The sequence below is a fragment of the Montipora capricornis genome, chromosome 11 (assembly GCF_036669925.1).
Source record: "Montipora capricornis isolate CH-2021 chromosome 11, ASM3666992v2, whole genome shotgun sequence".
Taxonomy (NCBI): domain Eukaryota; kingdom Metazoa; phylum Cnidaria; class Anthozoa; order Scleractinia; family Acroporidae; genus Montipora; species Montipora capricornis.
Genome location: NC_090893.1, coordinates 15,019,964 through 15,037,872, shown reverse-complemented (window position 1 = coordinate 15,037,872; position 17,909 = coordinate 15,019,964). Strand labels below are relative to the sequence as shown.

General features: G+C 39.8%; 1 protein-coding gene across 4 annotated transcripts in view; it reads left to right on the top strand.

Moving 5' to 3' along the window:
- Nucleotides 1-296: 296 nt before the first annotated feature.
- LOC138024953 (uncharacterized) overlaps nt 297-17,909 on the top strand; it is an 18,135-nt gene continuing 522 nt past the window's right edge. The window contains exons 1-7 of one of the 4 annotated variants that reach the window (XM_068872154.1): nt 489-667; nt 10,930-11,023; nt 13,796-13,881; nt 14,591-14,689; nt 15,131-15,181; nt 15,965-16,057; nt 17,480-17,909. The exon at nt 17,480-17,909 is cut by the window's right edge and continues 521 nt beyond it. In XM_068872154.1, the coding sequence (XP_068728255.1) occupies nt 590-667; nt 10,930-11,023; nt 13,796-13,881; nt 14,591-14,689; nt 15,131-15,181; nt 15,965-16,057; nt 17,480-17,539 (561 nt within the window). In that variant the 5' untranslated portion in view covers nt 489-589 and the 3' untranslated portion in view covers nt 17,540-17,909. Of the gene's footprint in view, nt 668-8,069; nt 8,210-10,929; nt 11,024-13,795; nt 13,882-14,590; nt 14,690-15,130; nt 15,182-15,964; nt 16,077-17,479 lie in introns of those variants that run through there. The other 3 variants (XM_068872156.1, XM_068872155.1, XM_068872157.1) reach the window with 3 other exon arrangements.

The following is a 17,909-nucleotide window of genomic DNA, read 5'->3' as shown; positions in this document are numbered from 1 at the left end:
GGTTAAAACGCGTCTCGCTTACATCAAATCCGATCGTGTGGATCCAATTAAAGGATGACTCATCCATACTATACAACGTCCACGAAATGGAATTCAATCAATCAACTATATTTGATTTATTGAATTGAGTGACTTCAATCAATCAAATTGTAAAATGGAATAATCGCGAAATACTTCCTGAAGCCTCAGATTCTAGGTTAAAGTCATGTTTTTGTGGATGGTGTCTTTGATCGTTGTTTAAAGTGACTTGTGTATATTCAAAAGAAGTTCTAATATGTTGTTGTAAGATTGTTGATTATCATCGGATTCTTGAAAACTTGAAATTGCATTTTGAAGAGAGAACCAATGAAAAACAAATCGCTGAGATTGCATAACCTTTGTTTGAAATGACGGAAGTCAAGACAATGACTATGCGAAAGGCGACGCCAGTAATTAGTTGTTACAATCGTGATTGGATGTTGGATGACAGCTAAATGTATGCATTACCTGATTGGTTCTTTAACCTTTACATCTCAATGATGCGACACGCCATATTGGTTGTTCATGTGCTCCCGAACTACTGAAAGAACTGCGAAGCGCGAGTCTCGCCATGGCTGTCCTAGTGCACTGTTGTTGCTGCGGCTGTAAACTGAACACCGGAGTTTTGCTTCTTGCCATCTTGAGTGTGGTGAGTAAAATCTTCTTATGAGTTTTCTGGGCAGAATTTTTTCTTACTCTGATTAAGCTAAACGCAAAGATTGGGCGTTGTTGGCTCTTGCTTGATGAGCTATAGTTAAACTTCAATTGTTTGCAGGTACTTGCTGAGAATCGCAGACACTGTTTCTTTCACAGGGCTAGTAGTAGTAGTAGTTATCCTCGCAAGTATAAGGCTGGACAATTTAATTGTCTTTTATAGACACCCGAGAAATTCAGACGGCTGCAACGGGATTCGAACCCATGAGTTCTGCATGCGATGATGGGGCAATGCCCTGCAAACTGAGCTACAATGCCATTCAGTTGCATTGGGAGCAGGTCGTCTTGTTGAGCTCATGTGTTCCCGTGTAAGAACACGATAAACTACAACTGCTCGATGAACTAGAACTGAACGATGAACTACAACTGCTCACAACTCTAAATTTCTTACGGTATCCGACTAACTCTGTAAATCGACTGATTAATCTTGGCAGAAATTAATCTTAAATGAAAAGATAAGTCAACTTGCTCTCAAAACTGTGCTTACCAAACTTTTTAAAAGGCTTGGGAAGCGAAGAGTGTTGTACCAATTGCGGGTATGGTTGGCTGAATGGTGCAAAATTCAAGAAATAAAAATTGCTTTCAAGATCAACAACCAAACTGCAGTTCAACGTTTTCTCTTTAGCTAGGTCAACAATCAAATTCGTCCAAATTTAACAGCTAATACAATAAACAACACTTAAAACACGCCTAATTCAGCAACGAAAGTAAGTCAAATTAGTGGCAACGAATCACCTAAAAACCAACATCGCAATATCGATATCAACTTCAATGACAAAATCACGGGCGATTCAAAAATTTGGGGACGAACGGCTGGCTATGGTCGGGGAAGGCTGGAACAAAAAAATTCCAAAGTTTCGAAACTTTTAGGAAACCCTTGTAGTAAAGTTTGACAAGCTGTTACAAATATATAGGAAAAAGCTCCATTCAGGCTGCCCTCTTCTCTTGCCAGCAAGCCGAAAATGTTCAGTTCTAACCTTCCCCGATCATAGCCAGTCGCTCGCTCCTAAATTGTTGAACCGCCTACTTTGTCGTTGAAGTTCATGATATAGATATTGTGTGTTGGTTTGGAGGTGATTCGTTGTCGTTGATTTGACTGCGACTTACTTTTGGTATTGTATTGGGCGTGTTGTGTTCATTATTGTATTAGCCGTTGAATTTAGACGAATTTGGTTGTTGACCAAGGGAGAAAATGTTCAACTGCAAGTTGGTTGTTGTTTTTGGAAGCAATTTTTGCAGCATTCAGCCAACCATACCCGCAACTGGTACAACAATCTTCGCTTCCCAAGCCTTTTGAAAGTTTGGTAAGCACAGTTTTGAGCACAATTTCAGCACAATTTCATAGCAGATATTAAGTAAAGGAAATTAGTCAGGGATTTTAATTTAAACAATTTCATACCAGATACTATGTGATGCAAATTATTTTAAATGGCCTTTTATATATTTTTTTATGTTTCATTAATCAACATAAGCGTTATTTTCTTTTTATTGCTACTTTAGTCACCAAACACATCCTGTGATCTAGGTTATAGTTTATTTGTACCTTTGTTTTATTGTGTGAAAATAAAGTTTTGGTTAAAAAGAAAAAGTTTTGAGATCAAGTTGACTCCTCGCACAGTTTGCGGTTGCCCACGTGTTTTGTTATTACGTAGCCGGAACGTCTTGCTTCAGTAGTTCGTCTTCCTGCATTTGTGCAACGGGAAATTGTTTGCAACTGATCACAAGTCTACATTACTTACAATATTCGACCAATACTGAAAATACTGAAAATACACTGCACAAGGCCAAAATTAACCTCACTTTGCTCAACTCTAAACTGCGCTTAGCAAGCTCTCCAAATGACTTGGGAAGTGAAGAGTTGTTATGCCATTACTGGTGCCCAAGCTCTGTGATTACTGGTGCCCAAGCTCTGTGTTGTAGTTTGATTTTAGAGAACTTGTATGGCGAGTTCTAGTCGATACAAATCAGAAGGGTTAATAAAATAAATAAGCACTAATATTGCACTTGCTTGTTTGTTGTCTCTTTGTGATCGTTTTTTAATAATCTGGTGCCATTCTGTCCTCAATTTCCCGAGATATCCTCAACCGAAGACCTATTCCTAAAAGAGAAAGAAGGTAGGATACGCTCACAAGTCGATTGGCCAAGCGAACCGAGAAATCGAGCCAAATAATGTAGCCAAACTTCTTCAATCCGCCTCAAACTCGACCAGAGACATGTTCGAAGATTCTATCGGAAATAGCCTCGCCATCCACTCTGCGAAGGAAAATTAGCCACAAAGCTTTAATTTCGCCTTCTGTAAAGATCATTTTGACGACCAGCCGTGCACCTAAACAGTCAATTGGTGACAAGTCATCGCTCTCTTAGTACAAATATTTACATTACATCACATACTTAATTGACCGCTCCCCATAGGGGCTTTTCAGGGTCAATGAAATAATCAACGAAACAACAGAACACAACAACAACAACTGTTAAGAATCCCAACTGGCCGGAGGCAAACCAGTTGGCTATTTACAAGTGCAGCTGGGAAGTTGAACCAGGGACTACCAGGAACAAATTCAGCGAGTGGTCAGAGCGGGTCTTGAACCCGGGATCTCCGGATCTCAAGGCAAGCGCCCTAACCACTGGGCCACAGTGATGTTTCCTCGATCCTCCCCGGACATGACAAAATTCCTTAAATGAAACCTCGCGCTCCTAAAGTCCGGGGAGGGCTGGAGCGAAAGATTTGTTCTAAGGGAGCGGTGACTTGTCATCACCAATTGACCGTTTGGGTGCTAGGGTGATCGTGACAAGGATGTTGACACAAGGCAAATCCTCTTCGCAAAGTGGATAGCGAGACTATTTCCTTGAATAGATGTTTGATAGAATCTTCGAACATGTCGCTGGCCGAGTTTGAGGCGAATTGAAGAATTTTGGCTACATTTTTTTGGCGTCGCTTGGCCGATCGACTGAAGAGCGCTTCTTACCTTCCCTCTCTTTTGGGGGGATATGTCTTCAGTTGAGATATATCGCGAAGTAGACGACAGAATGGCACCAAATTACAAAATAACGATCAGAAAGAGACAAGAGACATGGAAGTGCAACATTAGTGCTTAAGCCTTCTGATTTGTTTCGACTAAAACTCGCATTCCAAGCTCTGACTCTAAATTCAAAACACAACACAGAGCTTGGGACACTTGTGCTACCCTTTGCGTTTCGCCAGATGTTGCCTAAATAAAACAGAGAGAGAAGTGATCCTCCCATTTATACAACCGGACAATTTAATTGTCTCTTATTGACACTTGAAAAATTCAGGTGGCTGCATGCAGTGGGATTCGAATCCATGACATCTGCGATGCCGGTGCGATGCTCTACCAACTGAGCTCCGAAGCCATTCAGTTGAGAGCAGGTTAGTTTGTTGTGCTCATGTGTTCCCGTGTAAGGACACAACGAACTAGAACTGAACGATGAACTGCAACAGTGCTCACAGCTCTAAATTTCTTAATGGTATCCGACTAACTCTGAAAATTGACTGGTTAAGATTAAGCTAGCCAGAAATAGACCAATTCGGCTAACTCTATGTCGTACCCAGTTCAAATCTCTCGGGGTTAAGATTCTTTGAGTGTTGAATTTGCATGGCAATGAAGCATTCACATTTGAATGATATGGAAATACTTGGAACAAAACGTTTTGCTCCCAAAAGGGTTGAATTGGGTATGACATTGAGTAAGCTGAATTGGTCTATTAACTTTAATAAAAAAGAGAAGTCAACTTGCTCTGAAAACTGTGCTTACCAAACTTTTCAAAAGGCTTGGGAAATGAAGAGTGTTGCACCATTTCGCCAACCATAATTTGCGTTTGCCCAAGTGTTTTAGAACATTTTTTTCTCCCTATTACGTAGGCGGAACTTCTTGCTTCAGTAGTTTGTCTTCCTGTTTTTGTGCATCGGGAAATTGTTTGAAACTGCTCACAACTCTAAATTACTTACGATATTCGGTCATTACTGAAAATCCACTATAAGGCAGAAATTAAAATCAAATAAAATTAGAAGTCACTTTGCTCCGTCTCTAAACTGCGCTTAGCAAGCTCTCCAAATGACTTGGGAAGTGAACTCAAGCCGGCGGTGTTATGCCATCCCTGGTGCCCAAGCTCTGTGTTGTGTTTGGAGAAAGGATCTTTGCTGTCGATAAAACTTCATGAGTTTTGCACGAAAATGCGACGAATTGGTAAATGCGATGTTTTTCCGTGTATTGTGACCCTTCCACGGTTTTTGAGGCCATCTTGGCAGCGGGGTAAGCACGGCTAACTTTTCAGTAAATTTGTGGGATTTTGGCCGACTTTGAACCACTGTAGCTCCGCTAAAAGGTCAAGTTAAGAGATAGATTTCCACAGTGAAAGTGTCTTTTAAAAGACATTTATACTGAGATTATTTTCATGAAATATAGAGAACAGATTCAGGATACAGCAAATATAAACGAGTTTTTAATATTTCATAATCAAATCCTTCTATTAAAAAAAAATTCGGTTTTATAATCGAAATCATGCAAATTGCCGCGAAATTAGAAGCAACATGAGAAGATCGAATTTACGGACGTCGCACCTTCCTTAATGGCCTTATTTTCTGTTGAGTGAATGTTATCAATAAAACTATTAGTACAAAAAAATTATACTGAAAGATAGTTAAATCTTCATTTTGAGCTTACATTGGACAAAAAAGGTGCAATACTTAGCGAGGAATAGTATTTTAAGGGAAAAACTTTCAAAAAAAAATTCGTAAGAAATTCAGTATAGATAGTTTTGGAAGACTTTTTAAATTAAGGGTGGCCTCACGAATTACGGTTGTTTCAGTCAATTTTGTGTGGCTAAAACACAAGTGTTGGTAAAATTGATCACTTCGAAGCATTAGGTCTACACAAGACTACATATGTCTTTCCTGTATCTATAGACTAACCTTAAACGATACGATACTTCAGTTCCGACCTTAGCCTGTTCCAGGCTCTCAGATAGTCGAGAAAACGAAAGGAACAGCCTGTGAAAAGCGAGTGGGGGCTTGGGTCGAGGCGAGGCGGGAGAGCCTGTAAGCATCTCTTTAAATTCTTCATTCCGGTATACCAGCTCCTGGTATACCCTCTGATTGGTCAATTTTGACAGTTTACATCAACACTTTCGTCATCATTTTGATTCACGCGCGGAGCACGAAAGAAAGAGGTCAACTCTGTCGCGGAGTGTCTTAATATTCCCAAACGTACAAGCCCTCAGATTCGAGCAAAAGTTGTGTCTGTTCAACTTTAATAAGTCGAAAAAACGAGCCGTTTGCAATGCTTCCAACTGGTTTTGGTAAAAGCATAAATTTTCAGTTACTGCCGCGCGTTGTGAAAGCGCTTCAATGTTGTGATACGACATCTCTCCACACCGCTTACAATATAGCATCACTGGGTACGATATATAGTTCGCATTTGACACAACTATTATCTCCCCTGCACGCCACAATTGTTAGCATTCAACGGCGCTCTCTGAAAACTCTGACGAACGAGAAAAATACAATATTTTGTTATTCTTTCTTATGCAAATAGTTGGCTGCGTATTCGAATTCACCAGCTCGGGTCAATTAAATTTCTGCCTTCATCGCCTTCGAAAAAATGAGAGCAAAAAGAGAAAACCAAAAAAATTTGGCCGAAAACAGGCTTGTATTTCCTTTGTATGTCTCAAAGCTTTAAAAGATCAAGCGATTTTCAGGAAGCGAAGGTGATGGCTACGTGTCTGTATACTGCAAATGCAATTGAAGCCATCCACATGAAATATCAATCTTTCACATTCATTATCGGTTGTCCTGATGCATCAGAGCTGAAGTTTATTGATGAGGCCATCTTATCATCTAGGCCAGAAACTTCAATGGTCGGGTTTCTGTTTTCCTTGGAAAAGTCAACAGAGCGTCGGGAACTCGCAGCTTTCGAACTGGTCGTGTCTTTTGGTCGAATTTGCTAAATCTCCCGTGGGTGATTTCCTTGACACTCGTTTCCCGGTTGCTTTGACAATGCCTTCGTTCGCTTGTAAAGTTATTTTCCCAAAAATTGCCTTAAATTCTGGCTAACGTACTCGCACAAGCGAGAATTAACGCATCACCTTTGAACAACAATAAAAGAATTGCGCTTGAACTCGCGTGGGACAACACAATGCCGCCCTTTTTCAACACTTTGACATTGACATTTTGACATGCGAAAGGTTATTTGCAAAGTGGGCGGAATGAAGAATTTAAAGAGATGCTTACAGGCTCTCCCGCCTCACCTCGACCCAAGCCCCCACTCGCTTTTCACACGCAGTTCTTTTCGTTTTCTCGACTATCTGAGAGCCTGGAACAGGCTATTCCGACCTGTGTTAGGACATGACAAAGTACGAATCTCGAATCTCGGTAATGTAATGACTACGGCAATGGTGACCTCACGATCGTTTCAGTCAACTTTGCGGTCGTGTGAAGACAAGTTAAAAGGGAAATCAGCTCCTTTCCGTTTCCCGTCCTCGTCTCAAAGACGTGCTTGCTTAAGCTCCTTAACTGCATAATTTTTGGCTTTGCTCCGTAAAGAATCATAGGCGACAGCTTCTCAATACAAAGTATTCAACGAGTTCCTTTACTCTGCTACATGAGTTACCTCAGAAACTATATCTTATCCTCCTGTACCACAAGAATGTCCAGTTAAGTTTACTGAGAAATAACGACTCCTGTGGCAACAGCCAGCCCTACAAAACAAGAAAATCGATAGATGAACGACGAAAACTGAAAATCGTGCTGCACGTGCGGCACGCTTTTTAGGGCATCTCTTTACCGAACTCTGCAAAAATTAGAAACTAAAATAACCAAAAGATGATCGTGAGCATACGAAAGCGAATCTTTCATTCTCTGTAATTTTTATGCTGTAATTGGATGCGCACGAACGGGCCGGATTTTACGTAAAATAATAATAATAATAATAACAGAGAATGAACGAGATCTAGTACGAGTTGCTTGATCTTGCTGTCATTCAATAAATTGTGATTAAAATCATACAGATTGAGATATTCAGAAATCTTCATTAAATTTGAGCAAAAACTATTTTGACCATTGTTGTAAAGCTCAATTGACATTTAGCTACATTTGTAGAGATTGTTTTTACTATTAAATTGTCATTGAATTGTCGTCAAAGCAAATCGTTGAGATTCCATAATCTTGTTTTGAAATAACGGAAGTTAAGAATTGTCAATATTGTGGTTGGTTCGTGGGATGATGACAGGTGAAACGTGTACGTGCCTTGATTCCTTCTTTTATAACCTATAAATCTGATGCAACACGCTGACTCTCTTTAAAGAGCGTGTTGCATCAGATTTATAGGTTGTAAAAGAAGAAATCAAGGCACGTACGAGTTTTACCTGTCGAAGCGCTATTCTAGCCATGGCTGTGTTAGTAAGTCGTTGCTGCGGCTGTGGCCTCAATTCTGGAGTTTTGTTCCTCGCCATGTTGAGTGCGGTGAGTAAACTGATCTTCGCATGAGTTTTTTTGGGAAGAATTTTTTCGTCCTCTGTTTAATTATGTGGTAGTGGTAGTGGTAGTGGTAGTGGTAGTGGTAGTGGTAGTAGTAGTGGTAGTGGTAGTGGTAGTGGTAGTGGTAGTGGTAGTGGTAGTGTAGTGGTAGTGGTAGTGGTAGTGGTAGTGGTAGTGGTAGTGGTAGTGGTAGTGGTAGTGGTAGTGGTAGTGGTAGTGGTAGTGGTAGTGGTAGTGGTAGTGGTAGTGTAGTGGTAGTGGTAGTAGTAGTGGTAGTGGTAGTGGTAGTGGTAGTGGTAGTAGTAGTGGTAGTGGTAGTGGTAGTGGTAGTAGTAGTGGTAGTGGTAGTGGTAGTGGTAGTGGTAGTAGTAGTGGTAGTGGTAGTGGTAGTGGTAGTAGTAGTGGTAGTGGTAGTAGTAGTGGTAGTGGTAGTGGTAGTGGTAGTGCTAGTGTAGTGGTAGTGGTAGTAGTAGTGGTAGTGGTAGTGGTAGTGGTAGTAGTAGTGGTAGTGGTAGTAGTAGTGGTAGTGGTAGTGGTAGTGGTAGTGGTAGTGGTAGTGGTAGTGGTAGTGGTAGTGGTAGAAGTAGTGAATGAAACAGATGCATTTCTTTCAAGTGCGAAAGAGTGAAATGATCCTTGCGTTTATCTGAACAATTTAAGCAGTTGTCGCTTTTTGTAGACACCTGAAAAAAATCCGATGACAGTGCAATGCTCTACCAACTGTCAAGCTATGAAGCCACTTGGTTGGGAGCAGGTCAATTTCATGGGCCTATGTGTTCCTCTGAAAGGACTCGATGAATGAAATACAACTGCTCACAACTCTTAATTTCTTACGGTATCCGACTAACTCTGAAATCAGTCTACTAGCTAAGGCAGAAATAAGCCTCAAATGAGAAGAGAAGTCAACTTGCTCTCAAAACTGTGCTTACCACAGGGGGAACCCAACGAGAATATAGTTCAAAACCACTTAAACATATCATTGTTAAATGTATTTCAGTATTTAATCGGTAGATATAGGCATATTTTTATCCTCTAATAATTTTTCACCTGTTCGGATTTCCCAGCTGAAAGTCTAGTGATCCGAAAATTATAGGGATCGAAAATTTCAGCCAGAAAAAAGGCTCCCAAAAATTCAAGGTGACCTTTTTAGGGTAAAAGTCCGTTAAAAATGGGCAATTATACCATTTTTCAGATGTTCAAAAATCCTAGGAGAGGCAGGCAAGCAAGAAATTTTACAACCAATGTTCCGAAATTTCTCCATCTCAAAAGGTCTTCCGAACAGATATTTTCCGAAAATTGACGTTGGGTGCCCCTGTTACCAAGCTATTCAAAAGGTTTGGGAAATGAAGAGTGTTCTACCAATTGCGGTATGGTTGGCTAAATGGCGCAAATTTTAATAAATGAGAATTGCTTCCAACATCAAAAGCCAACCTGCAGTTCAACATTTTTCTCTTTTGGTCAACAATAAATATTCGTCCAAATTCAATGACAAATACAATAGCCAACACTTAAAACACGCCTAATACAACACCAAAAGTAAGTCAAATCAACGACAACGAATCACCTCAAAACCATCAGGCAATATCAATATCAACTTCAACGACAAAATAGGCAGTTGATATTATTTTGAACCCTGAATTGGATGTGAATGATGGATATGAAAAAGCCTTCTCAAACCTCTATAGAAGGGTTTCGAAATAAAATAAAAAATAAAAAATAAAAAAAACGTTTGCCCTAAAGTTTGACTCTTTTATTTGCTCAAAATCTAAGACTTGCTGTTACAAATGTCTTAAGAACAAGCCCCATTCAGGCTATCCTGTTCTCTTGCCAGCATGCCGGAATTTTTCGGTTCCAACCTTCCCCGAGCATAGCCAATCGCCCGTCCTCAAATTGTCAAACCGCCTATTTTGTTGTTGAAGTTGATATTGATATTGGGATAGATTTTCACACACCGGACTAAAATGGCGGAGGACAAAAGAACCATTGTTATTCTAATTAGGCCTTGCTAACAGGGTATTGTTATGTTCGCTTTGTTCTTTTGTTTCATGGACATCAATTATTTCGGATCCAGTATATGAAAGACCAGTCCGATATTGCAATGATGGTTTGAGGTGATTGGTTGCCGTTGATTTGACTTACTTTTGTTGCTGGATTAGGCGTGTTTTAAGTGTTGGTTATTGTGTTAGGCGTTGCATTTGGACGAATTTTATGGTTGACCTAGAGATAAAATGTTGAACTGCAGGTTGATTGTTAATGTTGAAAGCAATTCTTATTCTTGAATTTTGCACCATTACGCCAACCATAATGCGTTAACTTTGCCCACCTGTTTCGATATTAACATGTTTTCTCCCTATTGCATAGGTGGAACTTCTTGCTTCAGTAGTTTGTCTTCCTGTTGCTGTGCATCGGGAGATTGTACACAACCGCTCACAACTTTAAAAAACAAAAACAAACAATAGTACACTGATTGAGCCTCAACTAACATTCCCTAGCATATGTCGTCTTGTAGCATGCACAACAAAAGTCGATGAACAAAACCTTGGGTTAAGTTTACGAAAGGGAACAGACGTCCATCTTTTGACAGACAACATACAAGTTCACTGCTGGCTTCCCATTCGTTCAGTTAAAATAGTTTATCCACGAGTTGGCCTATGGCGTCCTTTGATTTTATATCTTTTTCATTTTGCACTTTCCTCTAATAATAGGCTGGTGGAGGATATGAGATCTATTCATCATTCAGCAGCGCAAGTGCACTTACACTTTCCCGGGAGGACTTTGTCTCTTTAAAGTATTACGACGGTAAGTGGAATAGTAATCCTTAAAAAAACAATAAAAAAACAAACAAACAAACAAACAAGCTAGTTAAACTAGTTAATAGTGCGAAAGAGAAGTTCTCAGATGCGAATGTCACAAATTAACGAAGCTATTTCTCAAACAAGTCTCAACGCACGAAAACCGTGCTACGTTCCTATCAGTAATCGAAGACGTTACATGCAACTTGATCATGCGCGCTTGCCAATCGGGCTTGCAAAGTTTTGCCTTAGCTTGTCATTGGTTGAAGGGTTTGAATAGCGAGAGAATAGGCCTTTTTCGATATATTAAAATTCAGCTTGATGGCGAGGTAGTGAGTACAAAGACAATAGAAAGTGGATGATGTGTAAATATTTTTCACATTAATTCCAACGTTTTTCTATTGTTTTTGTCCTCACTGCCTCGCTATCAAGCTGAATATTTGATATTTTGAAAATGGCTTCTTTGAGCCAATTTAGCTTCTTGTGTTTTTGTTATGACAAGCAAATTTATGGAACTTTTGTTCATTTAATATTTTTACAACAACGTAATTTTTTTTCCAAAATTTAAACCTCGAAACCCTTTAGAAGGATTACTAAAACGTGTTTCTTGAGCATCTGATGCTGTTAAAGAAAGGCAAATAAGGAGTTTAAGAATAAGTGGTTTTCACGTGACGTCATCGCCACCATGTTGGTGCACGTGGACGAAAACAAAAGATCTCTCATGAGCTCATTTAGTTCGTCCACCAGCAATTGTACATTGCAGCATTGTTATCCGTGTCTCTAGTAAAGACAACGCCACCAAACAATAACACCATTGGTTGAAAGGGGGCCGGAAAATGCAGCACGTGCGGCAGGCATTTCAGGGCTTTTTTTTTCGCGGCATTTGGCATAAAGGCCTTACCAAACGCTTGCAACATTACAACGCAACTCCTTGCAAACTTTGCTGGGCACAACATGTTGCACAGTTTTAGCCACCCGGTTGCGATATGTTGCAACATATTGGATGATGTTGGATCAAATTTGAAAACGGTCAAATTTTTCCTGCAACATTAGAGAGTTAACGCGTGTTCTTGAGACACAGACACCGGAAGACAAGTGTCTCCCAGATTTTTATACTTATCATCTCTAATGGGGAAAAGATACTTAGCAATGTAAATGTGGTTGTGCTAAGACAAGTTAAAAAAGGAAAACAGCTCGCTTCCAGTTGCCGTCCGCATCTCAATAACGGGCATGCTTACGCTCCCTAAAAAGACGACACCGACAGCTGGACAAACACAAAAAAACAAGCATATGATTGGCTAAAATAGGAAATCAATGGTGTTGCTCGTGCAGCACGGATTTGGACACATTTTTGTGCGGTACTCTGCAAAACAAGGAAGTGAAATCACCAAATTTGAGGACAGCGCGAGCAAGCAAAAGAGAATCCTTCGTTCTTTTGGAAAATTTTCTCTTCTAGTAAGTCTTTATTCATGCAATTTTTTGCATAGTACAAATCTGTGATAGTTAAGCTTTCGATTCATGCTAATTAGGCTAGTATACGACTTGTGTTTCCTATCTTTTGGCCTTCTAAAGTTTGCCCTCTGACACCAATCCTACCAATTTATTTTTAGGATACTTCGCCCAAATTGTACGAAGTCATATTTTGAGGTGACCTTTTTGTCGACCTCGCGGTCGTAGATCGTAAAGTCCCGAAAAAGAAAGACCTTATTGTTGCACTAGGGCATGCGCGCTAGGTCCACTTCTTGCGCGCCAGGGGCCTGGGGCACAAAAACGTCGACATGTTGCGTTGTAAATATTACGAGCGTTTGGTCAGGCCTTAACAACGACGCGATATTACCAAGACTAAAGAAATCTTTCAGTTCATTGTCTATTATTACAGCTCATACCGATTCATTTTAGAATACCGGCTTCGCTAACATTGTACGGCGTGTAGTTAAAAAGGTGGAGTTAGGGTTAAAATGATTTTGAGTGCAATTAAGTAAATAAGCACGAGTACATTTTTTCAAAGAACTGCTGCTAACACGCAAGAAATGAGCTCATATCAAATGAATTGGTTCCATTTTTGGCAAAACGCAAATTTTAGCTCGATGTTTACCCTTTTCCGTAAACGTGATAATTACTGTTTTTGCTCCTTAAACCTCTAATTTTGTTTGTTTGTTTTTTCGTAGACGCCGTCCGGGATTTAGCAGGGGCACCCAGCGATAATATTCGGCGAATTATGTGTTCGGGAGAGTCAGGCTGTTTAAAGAATTTCGGTTCTACGTTGCCAAAGAGCTATAGATTTCTTTACTAACACATCATCTAAAAGTTTCGCAACCAAAGAAAAGTAGTCCCTCATGTTTTCGGAAGGGATATTTTTTCCAAATTTTTGGCTCTTTAAAAGGTCACCTGGCAGTTTCGGACGAACAAATGGTTCCCTGGGAAGTTCTACGAAGGCCACGCCTTTAGCTCGAAATGTCTGAAGCAAAGATATCATTTCCTAAAATTTTCGGACACTTTGATTTTCAGCTAAGATTTCCGAACAGATCAAATTCTTCTAGCTGATAAAAACTTCTCTTTATACAGTCTTTACACATTACAAGGAGCCTAAAAATTTCTCTCGAGAGGCTTTTGAGTTAAATTTGCCGCTGGGTGCACTTGTTTTAGCTCCCCAATGAAAAACGTTTGCTACGAACGAGTAGCTAAAGTTTCTCCCTCCTCTCTCTACAGCTTCTTCGATATAATCGACAAGTGTTTTCTTCGAATCTTAAATATTTGCTTTTCTTTTCTTTTCTTCTAGTTGTTATCAACTTGCTCAAAACTAACGGAGTTTTCAATATTATTGTGGTTTTGACAAGCTTATTACTAATTGGAGCCTGCAACTGGGTAAGCTCCTTTCAATTTACTCCTTACGCTAAAATCCCTTTAATTAACAGCGATCAAGCATTTTGTTTCAATTGTTTTATGCACGCAGGACTTTTTCCCAAGACCAGTCAAAAAGTTAAGTCCTGGTTATATTTTTCAATGTCACTTTGTTCTAACGGTTACCCCTGGCCTGGTGACTGAAATATATTAACAAATTAGTATTTATTCATGTTTCAAGTACTTTAAAATTAAAGGGTAATTATAATTTTCATATCAGGTCTTCTATTTTTTTGAATTAATTATGATTATGTAATGTAATTATGATAATGTATTAGTTAATCTTCGGGACTAGTCATTTGCATGATGTTCGTTAAATTATTCTTCTTCTTTGTAACCTCAGATATCATGTTCGGTTTTTTAAATCAATGTAGATAATCATCCTCACTAGCCTCGTTTGCACGAACAAAGTTCAAAAGAACTTTTGCTCCAAAGTGAGGCTAGTGAGGATGATTAGCACGAAGACAAACGAATAATTTATTGGTCGCCATTTACGAATACGGTCTAGAGTACGAATATACATGTAATAGCATTCCTATAATCTCAATTGGGTATTTATGTGTAAAAAATGAAAAAAAAAAAAACAAAAAACAAAAAACAAAAACAAAAAAACGAAACAAAACAAATCTTTTTTTGTGTGTGTAATAAATACATCTTTATACCACTTTTTCAGAAAAATCGCTTCTTGATCTTGCCATATCTTGTGTGGCATGTGTTTCTCTTCGTTTACAACCTGGGAGTGACGATTTTCTATATAATTATATGGAAGGGGGTATGTATTTTAGCTTCTGGACTAAATAACGTTGAATATTACCTTTAAGTCGGATTCCACAAGAGGAAATGCAATTGTTCGTTCAGCCATGATACCCGAAATTTGTTCCGAACCAAGAAGGCCGCGAATAACGAATTCAGCATAATGCATAATCAGTGTGCACCAGAGGTGCACGAAGATAGTTGCCAACGTTTATGAAAATAGTTTGTTACTAAGACTGTCACATTTTTGAACTGCGAGGGGAAGTCAAATAATTCCTGTGTCTCTCATGACTTAAAGAAATGCGACGGCTGTGGACGACGGAGATGACTGAATACAGTTTTGTTTACTAGTTAGCGCATCCCCGATACTTCGCTGTTAAAGAAACCTTCAAGATGGCCTTTGTTTTCTTTCTTTGACTGTGTGTAGCTTATCCTAATCATGCAGTTTTGTTCTTTTCAGTTCGCTGTTACTGGAATAGTCATTTTCAATCCTATTATCTGGGTTTTTTCGGTAAGTGCACAACTCAACGATCGTATTTGATCATGGAAGACCTTGCAATGTTTGCCTTTTTGTAAATCGAGTCAGATATATACCTACTATTATGCTGGGACAACTTAGCTCTTTGAGAAGCAGAACAAAATTATTGCTTTTCACACCTATGATTCCAGCTACGAGCAAACTTTAACCCTCCCAGCCTCAACAATGCCACGTAGAGATTTTACTCGTGTCTAACGCTATACTATATCTTACTCGTCCATACATGGGGAACTCTTTGGGACCTTATGGCAAACTAAGACTTTTGTTTTGCACTTAAGTCCTGTATAAAAGATAAGTTATGGGTCATTTCATAGCTGTTTGCATACTCTGTCATATAAGTACCGACTATGATTAACAAAGTCAAAAGCCAACGCACTAAGATCTAACTCAGGTCACCCACCCCCAACCCAGCTTAGAGCCTGTAGAACTTATACAGGCATACCTTGACGGCACCCCCCCCCCCCCCCCCCATCCCTCAGGTTTTAGACTGCCCCAATGGCTTAAAAACAGGCTGAGACAGTTTGCACATATTTGATTGCTCAACAGGACTAGATCGAGAATACAAGAAGTACAATGTTTTATCAACCGAAGATTTGCCTAGGCTCTTTATTACTATTCCTTGCAGTAACTGCAAAAAATCAGGAACTGATTTTTTTCTCACTAAAGATCAGGGACTTTCTTCAATGTAGTCACGCAGTACGATCAGTTTTTTGATTTCACTTATCTTGTTTGGCGCTTTTTTATTGCATCTTACAGGTTTATTTTCTCATCGTGGTGTACTCGTTCCACGAAGCCCTTCGTGAGGACCCATCTGGTAAATCCGCGGGATATACTTCCCCAAATCGCCCAGTAAGGACTAAAAAGAGCGGTTGGTAATCAAGTGTAAATATAATTTGGCCATTTTACATTTAACTACTGCCTACTGCGCTTGGCTTAACTATAAAATCCACTTCCCATTCATAAATAAAGAGTAAATAATTGATTCTCTGAAGGCTCCCTCTTGAGGCTTTTAGGACCAAAGACGGCCTTGCATACGGCTGGTGCGCCTGAAATTTGAATTCACCAGTCAGGATTCAGCAGACGAGAAAAACTTTAGTGTCCTGACTTCAGTGAAAGTTTACAGGAATAGCATTGAAATAAGCCTAGGCCATTTATCTCACTGGAGATGGCATTAAATATTCAGGAAAAAGGGCTTACAATTTCCAAAACCATATCAGACTGTAAAAAGTGCAGTTTGGCGTCAAAAATGGGTCAACGGCTTGCGGCATGGCAACTCGCTCGTAGTTCGTGAAGTGTCCCCAGATAGGGTAATAGTTGTGTTATTTTGAGCAAAATATGCTGTTCTCCGTCAATTAAACCGGGTATTCTCAGCTTAACTATTACAAGAGGCCAAGGCAACTTAAGCATTGCCTTTATTTTTGTTAGCTTTGAAGAAAAAAGCTATTATCGTGTCGTTTCGGTAGGAAAGCTAAGTTTTGACTGCCGCTCGCACTGCAGGGGCAGTCGTCGTATGCAAGGGGTACGGTGATGCAATGAAAACAGAGCAAATTTCTAATAATCCCAAAGAAAGACCAGCAGGTTCAACCTTCCCAATAGTAGAACTTGATTTCAAATCCCGTACACTAATTAGTCACGTAGCGACACTGTCTCCCTACTGATGCGGCATATCCACAGGAGGACCACCCTCTGTTGGCGTGGTTGTGGAAAAAAATGCAGAGGAGTATAGATCGACAACAACCACCCCAAGCTGAGGGTGGCCTGTCTGTTATGCGACCAAGCAAGGATGAAAGCAGCATCATTTGTAACCTATTGTTTTCATATTCATTTTCCCGCGCTCGGCGCCGGCATCACGTGTTTACCTCGTGCAATGCTACTTAACAATTAGATCCGTGGCCCTTGAGGGCGAAGGGTCTAATTGTTTTAATATCAACCAACTAGTCGGACAGAAAAGGCAACAATAAAGTTAGCAAAATCAAGTTGAAGAAATATAAGCGTCATGCTTTTCGCTACTCGAAGACTATTACTAATAGTCTTCTAGTAGCGTAGCCAATTTAAAATGCAGATTTGCATTAATCCACTAGATTCCTGCCCTCTAATCGACATCTGCTGTGATTGTAAAAAGTAATCAGTTAAATTTAAGTTTTTAAATTAGTTTTACTGCTAAAAAAAGGCAACCCGTTTTGGCATTTTTACCAGGAAATAAAATACTTAAAATTTGCACAAACAATTCTTGGAATTACAATAAGATCGCTTTTTTTTTTTCATACACAGGGTCAGGCTGCTAGCGGACCACCTCCTGCTGCTGTACAGATGAATACGCAAGCCGTCTAAGCGTGCTCGTTGTTTTTCACACATTTTGTCGACTTCTACGACTTAGCTTGTTGTGGAAAACATTATTTGTTTGCACTGAATAATTTTAATACCTGCCAATATTCACTGTGTTCCAATTTCCCAGCCTGGGCATCTGCAGGGAAAGGTCATTCTTAAGCCTTCCGACTCAAATAAGTTGAGAACATGTCACATGTTATGGGCTTAAACTCACTAACTCCCTTCGGAAACAACAACCTGAACTTTCGACTCGCACGTGATCGGGTCGTGCACTTTGAAACGCCTTCGCGCAGCAAACTACCCGTAGGAGTGATGGCGTATCTTTTGGCTAAGGTGCCTTTTCCTTTTACAATAGCCCTTATTCACGATAGCC